This window comes from Aptenodytes forsteri, unplaced genomic scaffold, assembly GCF_000699145.1.
Source record: "Aptenodytes forsteri isolate BGI_AS27 unplaced genomic scaffold, ASM69914v1 Scaffold166, whole genome shotgun sequence".
NCBI classification, from domain to species: Eukaryota; Metazoa; Chordata; class Aves; order Sphenisciformes; family Spheniscidae; genus Aptenodytes; species Aptenodytes forsteri.
Genome location: NW_008796110.1, coordinates 1,506,785 through 1,518,282, shown reverse-complemented (window position 1 = coordinate 1,518,282; position 11,498 = coordinate 1,506,785). Strand labels below are relative to the sequence as shown.

Below are 11,498 nucleotides of genomic sequence, written 5' to 3'. Positions count from 1 at the left end.
AGACAGAAAGGAAGTCAGTAATGAAACTCTGGAGTTCATGTGCTAGAAGTGGAGCGGGTGTCTCTGAGGAAAGGAGGTGGAGAGGGTAGAATGGAGATGACCAAGAACAATGTAAGCTGGAGAGCTGAAGGTGAGGGAAGATACAGCATTGGCCAGATATTGGACTGTAGTGGTGTGATACAGAGTTAATTAGAGATGTAAATACATTGCAATGTTTAGAGTCTTAAGCTGACATTTGATATCACCCTAAAGTTTTTAATAGTAAATTCTGTATCCTGTTTCCATCTGGACATGATCTCAGTGTTGTAACGTAGCCTTCCCAGCACTGAAATGTGAAGATCCGTTTTCAGAATTAAGCTCAAAAAAGCAGTATGTAGCGTTATCCTACGTGCTCCATCCTATCAAGTGCACGGTGCTTGTTAGCTCAACAGCCGGATAAAAGTTCCATGGGCGTATAAAAGCCTATATGAAAAGTATCTGCTCCATATGTTACATATAGCTGAAGGCTCGGGGGAATAAGGTCTGTGTCTGGGAACCGGATGGTACAACTTTCTATCCCTGACCCAGTCCCTGCCCTTTCTAACAAACAAACAAAAGCCTCCCTCAAAGAAATGTGGTTTATGATCTGTTTTTAGCTCTAGAAGCAAACAAAAAAAAAAGCACTCAATATGTTCTTACTCGTACTTATGGCAGCGCCGGCTTTAGGCGCCACAGGACGAGTGATGTGCTTTGTTCCTTGCAGCTTTTGGAAGCCACGATCCCCCTGGCAGCCGCAGCGCTGGGGCAGCACATTCTCCACTTGCAAAATTTTGCACTTGGACACAACTGATCAGCCTGAGTTTATCATCTTTTTGAAATGATGGTATCTGAGACATTCACGCTAAATACAGAGGTGCAGCTTCCTGATGAGGGAGAGGGCACTTGCAGTATGGGGAGGTTGTTTATGGTTGGCTGGGTTATTGACCTGTCCTGATGTTCTTAACTGCATGACATGTCCATGGTGGTCTTTGTCCTTTTGTCCTAAAGGAGTATTTTTATTTGAAAGGCAGAAATTGTGTCATATGAAAGGTGGGTTGTTAAGTGCGTTCAGATTGGGGTGGGACAGGATAAGAGCTCAATGTAGTCTAATGGCAGTTAATCTCCCCGCTGTCCTCTGTGGGTTATGGAGAGGAGAGGGAGTCTCCTCCAAAAAGCAGCTCAGGGAAGATTGATTCCTCCTCCAGAAGGTGATGCATGGCAGGACCCTCTCTGTCAAGCCAGCGGAGAGAGAAAAAACAGGAAGATCAACCTTGTTAGACTGAAGTTAGCTTGTGTGAGCATCGCCCTACCCACTTGCTCTGTTTGTGCTCATGGTTTCTGTCAGCTTTAAAGAACAACTCCCCTGTGTCATCTAAGTACTTTTAACTTCAGGTCAGTCTGCCACAAGAGCCTCCAGCTGTCAGAGGACCTGCAATAGCAATGTGTATTTTAGTTCCTTTAGTTCAAGCAGTCCATTTTGACTGGCCAGCTGGCCAAACCCATACCATGAAAGACCAGGTCCTCGTGGTGTTCCAGTGTAAGATACTGAAAAAGAGCTGTTGTGCTACGAGCAGGAGGTAAAAGGAAAAAACAAAACCAAACAAAACCAGGAAGCTTTGCGACAGATGGTACCACCTGTGTCCATCTAAACCTAGCCAAAGCAGCGTGCCATTTGAGTGGAGAAACCTGGAAAATCTGATGACTCAGTCTGAATAAATAGGGAGACAGTGAGTGAGATTTCTGGCTGGTGTCCCAAGCCTTTTATAAAGAGGCTTCCTATTTTATAACACAGAAAATAGAGTACAGTTTGGTAGCATCGTTCTCTGGCACAGCTGATTACCAACTACAGACTAAAATGCCTGGTGTACCCATGTGAGAACTGACACATAAGTAGTCCGATGACTCTCTGCCAGTTCCTGGGTTATGGTTGAACCTGTTTTCCCAATAAATAAATTTCTGATGTTATTAGCAAGGGGCATACCTTTATTACTGGAGGTATAACTGGCTGGACACAACAGTCAGGGCTGACAGCATTCGATTCTTTTTGCAGGCTCAGCCAAATACTAATTTCCACGCACGTCAGTTGTTGCGTCTGCAAAGTTGAGATATGAACCAACTGTGTAAGATGTGCCTAAATCACCGTTCAGCAATGCTTGCAAAAATGCTCTAAAGGAGAGAGGCAACTTGGATGTATAAAGGGAACTTCTCAGCGGGATGAAGTCTTGTTTCCTTGCTGACTACCTCCACCTCCTTCCTTCTTAGCTGTTGTTGACAGTATCATGATCTTTCACATCCCTTTGCACTTCCTTTTACTTCTGTATTTCCTTTTCCTTTATATGCTGAAGTTGCACCAGACCTGTTTTTCCCTTTGTCAGTAAAACATAGAAAGAAATCTGCCCTTTCCCTTGGTCCTAAAGTCTAAAATTTTTATCTGTCTGTCTCTTGGGTTGGCTGCTTTACTTACACTCCCCTCCTATGACTTCCCTCAGTCCCAATCCAAGCCTACGCTCTCCAGTTAGGCCGTATCATGCAGCTGTGGTCTAAATAATCTCACCCAGCTCTTCTCCCATGTCCCTCATCTCACAATTTTGCTGAGTATCCATGTTCATCCTCCACCCGGTGAGGGTGCAGATTCCCTCAAACAGCTTTTCCCTGGGAAGAGATGAATGTACATCTTAAAGAACATCTTACCACAGCAACTAGATATGGGGAATGCAAACAAGAAATTAAATCACATCGAACATTAACAAAACAAACTTGAGTTAGTACTGGGCAGCCTCAAGGAACACGAAGGGAAAATAAAAGCCCTGCTGATGTTTGTGTCTTATAAAGCATTGGGGAGCCAATGTTACGCAAGTCTCAAAGTCAGGTTCAGCTGAGATGAGATGGCTTTGGAGAAAAGGTGGTGGATTTTGCCAGGTGTTTGGGTCTGGGAACTGCCATGCAGTGATCTTTTAGTGCGTGCATCAGCATTCACTGCAAACTGTTTGAGTGGGCATCGCATGCTTTGCTAAAAAGTAACTGAGAAATAACTGTGTGTAAGAAACAGGTTGGGGCATTCAGCACTCACTACGTCTATTGACTGGGATATTTTTTCGAGGACAGTTGTCATCTTCACGTTTGTTTTGAACAATTGTCGTGGTTTAACCTCAGTCAGTCGGCAACTGAGCACCACACAGCCGCTCGCTCACTCCCTCCCCCGGTGGGATGGGGGAGAGAATTGGAAGAGCACAAGTGAGAAAAACTCGTGGGTTGAGATAAAAACAGTTTAATAATTGAAATAAAATAATAATAACAATAATAATAATGTAATAATAAGAAGAAGAATATACAAAGCAAGTGATGCACAATGCAATTGCTCACCATCCGCTGACCGATGCCCAGCCAGTCCCCGAGCAGCGGCCCCCCCGGCCAGCTTTCCCCAGTTTATGTACTGGGCGTGACGTCACATGGTATGGAATGTCCCTTTGGCCAGTTTGGGTCAGCTGTCCTGGCTGTGCCCCCTCCCAGCTTCTTGTGCACCTCCAGCCTTCTCAGTCGGTAGAGCATGGGAAGCTGAAAAGTCCTTGACTAGTGTAAGCACTGCTTAGCAACAACTAAAACGTTGGTGTGTTATCAACATTGTTCTCACCCTAAATCCAAAACACAGCACTGTACCAGGTACTAGGAAGGAAATTAACTCTATCCCTGCCAAAGCCAGGACAACAGTCTACATGAACCCTTTTTTATCACTTTTTGGCATATACAGTGATGTTAAAGAATATCAGATGGTATTTTATCCTTCCCTAGAGGGACAAACACTGTTTCTCTTCCATTCTTAAATGTTTGATCGTGGGAGGTGCTGAGTACTGCCATTGATAAGAGCGTGTTAAAGCGCTAGCTAGAGGAGTGCCAAATCATACAATACCCCATCTGTAATGCCAGGCATTCTTTCTGGTAATATATCAGTTGAGCTCTCAGTTCTTCAGTAATTAGTTGTACATCTGTGAGCAACTGTCCATCTGATTTATTATACAAGCAGCTATTGAAATACAGAACATTGCCCCATTTAGCCTCAGGATTGAAAGTTATGGTGTGCTAAAGTTGTGTTTAAAATGTAATAAAATTGACTATATATAAACAAATTACAAGTTTATGGGACAGTATAGACGATCTTAAATCAATATTTTAAAGTTCATAAATTTAAGGTGATTGAGCATAGCTTAACACATATGAATATATTTTTAATTGCTGCCTTCTTTTATTTAGTAAGAAGATTACACACTGTCCTGGAAAATAACTTGATTGTAGTGAAGAAGACTTAGTGGAAAAGTGAATGTAAGTATTTCACAGCATGTGTCAATTATTTATGTTTGCAAACCATTGACATTGGTGATACTATACATAATGCTAAATTGGCAGCCTAATTTACCAAAAAGACCACTTTTAGTATGGCGAGACTGCTGGATCTGATCATTGTGCATATGTGTGTGAGATATAAAATGTCTGTTATGTGGTTTTCAGTATGGGTCTGTAGGCTATACGTACCTAAATGCTTTTAACGGGGCCACGTGCTATTAGTTATTTGCATGCTTATGAACTGTTTGCAGGAAAAATGTCAACATGAACTTGTCACTAAGTGCCCTTAAAAGGAAAAAAAAAACCCACTACCCCTGTATAAATACCCATGGGGATCCTTAAATGCTGTAATGCGGACATATTTTCCATTTCCAGAGGAATTTAGTCTAACTTGGAATAATGCAGCCAGTATATAGTATTTTTCTGTATACTTGCCCCAAAGATGCGAGTTTATAGTAGAAGATTGCACTGTGGATTGGCAATTCAATTTAGAGTGAAATACAGCGGCTGCAAGTTCCAGGCTAAGTACATCATTGCTCACTTGAGGTCACTTTTTTGAACCTGGAGTCAATAGTTCTCTAACAATAAGAGCTTTGGTTCACTTTCTAGACCCTTTTGAAACTGTTACTTCGCTGGTGAATACCCCATTATTTTTCTTAAAGTAATTGCTTTCCCTAGCTGTATTTCATAATAATGTGAACTCCCTAACTGTGTGCATGCACATGTGTATATGTACGTACGTATTTGTGTGTGAAGCAAAGCCATATCTCTGCAAGTCATACCCCAGGAGGCTTTGAGTGGCTCTGGTGTGCAGGGTAGTGATAGTCATGAACTTCTAGCTGCCACGGATTCGTTCCAGTATTTTTTTCATATTACATTTTTCCCACGATCTCACCTTCCATTTCCCAGAGCCTGCCTGATGAGTTTGGAAGCAGTCAACTAAGCCTTTCCAAATGCTGGATAAAGTACAGAATTCATGACTTAAATGTCAAATAGGACAGTGATCCTGTCTTAAATGTCTAACAAGCTGGGACAGTTTTAATTTTAGCCTTTGGGCTTTTATAAACTTGGCTTCTAAAATTACTAACTGACCAATAGTACTGAAACAGTGAGATACTGCAGGAACATTGCGAAATGCTGTCTGGTTTATATAGAGTTGTCTACTGATACAGGGTTGCTTGAAATTAAGATCCTCAGATTTGACAACATTGTACGTAAGCTAAAGATTTACAGACTAGGCTGTGCATTGACTCTTTATATTACTGGTATCTGGCCCAGTTTGAAACCTATATAGGCTTATAAGATCAAATCCTTAAAACCTTCCGGTGTGTATTGAACAAAACAAAACAAAGTTTGAAGGCATTTACTGGGACCAGTCACTTTAGTTGCTTCAGGGTCCTAAAAGTACATCTCAAGTGACCTTGTTCAGGCCAGTGGCACTTCTTGAATAATTCCACGTGTGTATGACAAGTTTGTACATGTAAAAGTTTTTCTTGAGTTACTTTCACATTATTCTCACCAACTCGATCTTCAACTGTTTCTCCTGGGAAACTTGGGAAGAGGTACTGTTATCTTCAGTTCCCATTTTTTGTGAAATAAACAGAATATTTGCGTTTTCTTTGTTTGTAGTTTTTTAAGTGCCTGTTTAGCAGGAGAGCACCATTTGAGTATGGGTTGAATTGTAAAAGATATCTGCCCAGTTAAAATATCATTTCATATATGTATGTGTGTGAAAACAAATAAAAGACATGAAGTAGAGCTGTATTTCAGGAAGCTGAGTAGTAGACTATTGACAACGTGATTATTAGCTGGTCATGAAACTGGCAGAGGAATAAACACATCCTTGTGGAGAGATGGATACTAGCACTTTGTCCTTGATGTAAAAATACATATGATCTCCAATAGATGTTATTTTTCTGATATTTTAATTTTGTGCATGTGTAGACTGAGCTCCTAAGTGGAAACCACCTTCTTGACCTGGCTTTTGCAGCTGTCTGACATTAAAATTATACATTTATCCTTCTAAACTTGAATAATTTTCAAAAATTAATTAGCCTCACATTGGCTGGGATTTTTGCAGTAATACCAAATTAACAGGTTTATGTGGCGAGGAGAAAATACCTTTTCATATCTACTTTTGGGTTTGTATCACAGAAGTGTCTATGGAGACATTCTCATATAAAAAGTCAGTAGAGCCCAAGAGAGGGAACAAAGCACTTAATGGGAACCAAGAGGAGCAGCAGCTTTACCTGCAGTCACTCACAAACTGGAGATAGAGCCCTGAAACTGTGAAATCCAGCACCTCCTCTTATAATCATCCGTTTTGATGTGTAGCGTATCCAGAGATATTTATTAAAAATTTTTGGTTTAGTCGAAATCAAAAATTAAATCTGAAACTTGGGCTTGATTACATTATAATGTTTTGGTAGGATAGCTGGTGGGATTTTGGCTTTGGTTACCCTTAAAGCCAGAAAGTGGAATAAACTTGCAGAACCTTCCTCTTCCTCATTCTCTTCCAAGCGACCTTCTCTTCTGGACTGACCTTTCATAGAGCTGAAAGCCAGCGCTGGGATGCTGGAGGAATCCAGTGAAATGTTGGTTTGCTGTGTTTCTTCACCTGGTGAAGAGGAGAGAGGAGATGGGGAGAGCAAGCGGGCTTTTTCCCCTTTAGGGAAAGACTAGGAAAAATGTAAAATGAACTGGAGGAGATGATAAGCTGCTAATTGTGTTGCATTATACTGGTGAAACATCAAAATAATCTTGAGGCAGTGACTGCAAGGAGGAGGAAGGGGAGTGTGTACCTTAGGGAATCAGGAGCGGGCACCGTCAAGTAGAGCACAGGCAGGAAAGTGCACAGGGTGGGGGTGAAGAACACCCAGCCCTAATTAGATACCAAAATTAGGTTCTCGCTGCACACCTTGTAATCTGAGATCCGTGGAACAAGTTCTTAATGTAGCATTGAGTGTTTTGTTCACTGTTCTCAACAGTATTTCTTATGTAAAATGTGTGCACTGGTACCGTAAATAGCCTGGTTCAAACACCCTTGTGAAGGGTGAGGACCACATCATGTCATGTGCTGTCACTAAGCTCTGCTTGCTGGTAGGCAGGTTCTTTCTGGAAAGTGTACGGAGATGCTTTTTAGCATCCTAGATACTTCCAGGATTATAAAGTAGTTGCTCAAAAACAGTGCCCATCCCAAAAATGTCCACCTTCATTTCAGGATCCAGCTGGGTATTATAAAATTAATTGTTGTTTATAAGAACTTGGCTCCTATACCGTGAATGCTATAAATAATTCTTAGCAGCATTTGGATAGCATGGTAAATAAGGCATAGAGCCACACTGGATAATGAGGAGAAAAATAAATATTGAAGAGTTGCTAGTTCATTAAATAATGTCTATGCTGTGCATGAAATGAGGCAGGGGAACAGGGGAAAAAGTCTCCCATCATAGAGACTATCATGAAGGATTTGCATAAGGAACTTTAATTCTAGTATTTTGTAGATATGACAATTGATCAGACTTGAGTCCCCAGAATCACCTCTAAGACTCATCTTTAGATCCATAGGACTGAAGTCACTGAAACATCGGGTAACATTTGTTCAGTTATCTTCTGCGTGTCTTGGGCAGCGGGCGAGAATGAGACGTGGGCTTTGCAAAATGTTCTCACAGAATTTCTGCTGTCGTCACCCTGAGACCCTAAAGGGCGTCTGGGGGGACTATACAGGGATTGCATCTTTCTTCATGCATGTGCTTTCTGGCATCTCTTCCAGTACCTTTGTCCCGTCCTTTTTTCTTTCCCTTCGGCTCTGTCTTCCCTGTGTTGCCTGGTTGACAGTAAGGAAAATACTGCGGCTCCAGGAGAGTTGATGTCTTTGCACCACCAGCACAAGTAGCCTGTGACACCAGGTCAGGCTGTAACCACCAGCAGTAGCAACCACAGGAAAGCCCTGCATAATGATCTCTCTGGGGTGTGAAGAGCAGCTTATTTGGAGACTTATGCTGCTGTTTTCCCATATGCTATCAAGTACAATCTTTTATTTCCCTCTAATCTGGGTTTATATTCACTGGGCCATGTAAAGGCCAAATGTCATGCCTTTGCTGCTAGATCTTTGTGACAAGAGTGCCCATGGTGAAAGTCCTGCCCTTATTATCGAGCGCAGAGTGGCTGGGAGAGAGCTGGCTCCGCAGGCAAGCCTTGGCTCTCCGTCTTTCTCTGGCAGCAGCCTACATGGGTGACCCATCTAACAAAAGCATCGCGCAGCTTTGGACGTATTTCATATCACTGGCTACAGATGAAACTGTAATAGAGTTTTGCCCATATGTTGGCACCTTTCCCTCTATGGAGAAATGAGGCCACACTTTACTAGTAGATGCAGTACTTGAATATCTGCAACGTGTTATGAACTTCTCATACTTCACTTTGAGACCTGCCTTGTAAAAAATATTAATAGGTTAGTTATAAAAAGGTGGTCTATTGGGGGGTGGGGATGTCCTTCCTCCCTACATTCAGTAACATTTGACCTAAGTCTACAGGTCTGGCTACAAGACCCACAGGAGAGAAGAGTCTTGCAACAAAACACAATTTTTTATTTAGAGGTATCCGTTCATCTTCCTTGAAACATAGATCTGCATGTGAGTCTTTCTTTCTCATATTTCTCCACAATGATCTCCTAGGGAATAAGTTGAAAAACAAACAGTAGATTCTTTACCATCTTAGGAGAGGGTTGGAGACAAATTCAACTTCAAAATACTAGCTATTTTAAATGCAAAATAATCCTTCCTTAATTAATACTTGGCAAAGCATTTTAAAGATCAAAGTGTCAATATTAGCTAATAATCATGACACACCTGTCAGGTAAGTAAAAATTATATCCATTTATAGCGCAGGAAGCTGAAATACTGTCTAACATCAGCATTTTCACAGTTGCTACCTAGTTAATTTACTGAAATGACTACTCTAATTCTCAGAGGTTCTGCATATTCTTAGTTGTCCTAAATTATACTTGGAGCTCGAGAATATTCACCCTTTTGAAACCGAGTGCAAGTATTTTGGTACAGAAACGTGGGTATGGCAGCTGAACCTGAGGCATCCACACTTAAGGCTTCTTCCAAACTTAAGCATCCCTAAAAAGTCTAGAGCTGGAACTTGCATGCTGTCAATTCCCAGGCTGGACTCGGGCTCCTGCACTGCCCAGCTGTCATAGCTTAAGGCAAAGGGTTGTTTCTTAGTGGAGCTGCAAAAGGTTGGGAGAGTCAGTCTTTAGAAATTTTTTTTTGCAGGAAGGTGTGTATAGAAGGAGTGTTTAGAAAGGGAGAGGGTGCTTGAAGTAGGAAGAAAAATGGTGTGTGATGGAAGTTAATTTTTCTACCTCCTGCTGTTGCTTCCATTAGAGATGCAGGTTGCCTTGTTATTTCCGTCATGGCTCTTTCTCCTTTTGTTACAGCATCAGCAGAGTGGTATAATTGGGCTGGAGGACAAATTTTTTGCTGCCCTGTTGGGCAACGACCAAAAAGGAGAGGGGATTTTGAACAAGTGCTGTCTCCCCTTCAGTATGCAGTGCAACTTGTTTCCAAGTGGTGTTTTAGCTGGAGCGGTGGTGGTGTTCAAGTGCCTTGCTTTGTCTGTGCAAACAGTTTTTGTAACCTGTTTGCTCCGCTCAGTGTGGCAATGCCCAGCCCTGAATACGGCACAAAACTTAAGGATGGCGTCACTCCGTCCCAGTCTGTTCTCCCTCTTGCAGGAGCAGGTGGGAACGGACAAAATCCCAGCCAAAGGCCGTCGATGGGTTGGCACTTAAAGGAGGGAAAAGCCGAGGCTACAAAAAGAGGTCTCAAGGGATTGAACAGCCTGGAGCAGGCGTGCACGGCTGAATTAGGAGTTGGAATTGTTTGGCTTTCAAATTCAGAAGACTTGTTTGCTGTCTTGGCCCTGCTCAAAGTGAATAAGCGCTACTGCTAATAACAAAGCCCAAAACAGAGGAGTGAAGGATTAAAACCAGAAAATGACTCACCCTCCCCTCTCCCCCCTCCCCAGTTTCAGTCCCCAGTAAACCACTTTACCTCACCAAAGCCCTGGTGGCTTTTCATTTATAAATAATCATGTGTTTGAAATGTTAAAATGTGTAGGCAGGGATTAAAAGGATATGTGATGCTACAGCATTAAAACAGTGCAGACCTCTACAAGGGAATTGTGAAGGAAAATTAAAACGTAGTTATTTTTGGCAAGGGCTGCTGCATCCTGGGGAGATCAAGAGAAAGCAAAAAGCAGTTTACCCAAGCCTAGCGAAACTGAGTAGAAAAGCTGGGTGCAGTAAAATAGGGCTTCGCATCAGTTCTTTGTCCTACTAAAGCTGAATTTGAAGTTTTGGGGTTATCTCAATTTTTGGGGTTATCTCAATTTTGGGGGGCACAGGGAGGAGATTCACTGAGAAATTTCTGTCAAAGGCACCAGCCTAAACTGTCCTTTTCCTTCTGTAAAGGTTGGTGAATACAACTGCTTGGTTATCACCCACGTTGTAACAGGTTTCTTCCTTCTCCTAATCCAACGGTGGGACTGAGAGGTGGATGGACGCCTGTAACACTCTCAACTCAGTGTGTCAGCCCACAGGATTTTACAGAATAAGCAGGTTGTGATGCCCATTTTGGGTATTATTCTGTATTCTCACAGAGGTGAGAATATTGGCACCAAGTTCCTTCTTGTGTCTGGCAACGAAAACTGAGAATTGTCCCCGCGTAGAAAAAGAAATGCGTTACGGTCTTAGAGGGAACTCTTGCAGATCAGTTGTCAGCATTGACTCTAGCATTGAGGCTGGAGTTTGCATATAATTTTTAGTGTAATTCTCGGATGCTACATTAGCTTTGGCTCCATAAACCTTTGATTCCTGGCCAAAGTGAGCCCTTTCATGGGACTGTCGATGTTGGAGTTGGTGAAATCTGCCTCCTCACCCCCCTTCTTTTTAATTTTAGGCAAGTGAACAATACCAGTGTGAACAATACCAGGGTGAACAGGCACAGATAAGGGCACTGTTCTGCTGCTTTTCTTGCTCATGGTCTTGCTGCTGTCTGCTTGTTGGTACAGGGGAAGCCTCTGAATGCTATGCCTGTAGCAACTGTGCAATTGCTAATAAACGAACAATTTTA

At 42.2% G+C, this 11,498-nt stretch overlaps 1 protein-coding gene across 1 annotated transcript in view; it reads left to right on the top strand.

The window, feature by feature from the left end:
• Positions 1-4,264: 4,264 nt before the first annotated feature.
• PLXNB2 (plexin B2) overlaps positions 4,265-11,498 on the top strand; it is a 132,483-nt gene continuing 125,249 nt past the window's right edge. Inside the window, exon 1 of the mRNA XM_009286782.1 lies at positions 4,265-4,335. Coding sequence (XP_009285057.1) covers positions 4,334-4,335 — 2 coding nt within the window. The 5' untranslated portion in view covers positions 4,265-4,333. The remainder of the gene's footprint in view (positions 4,336-11,498) is intronic.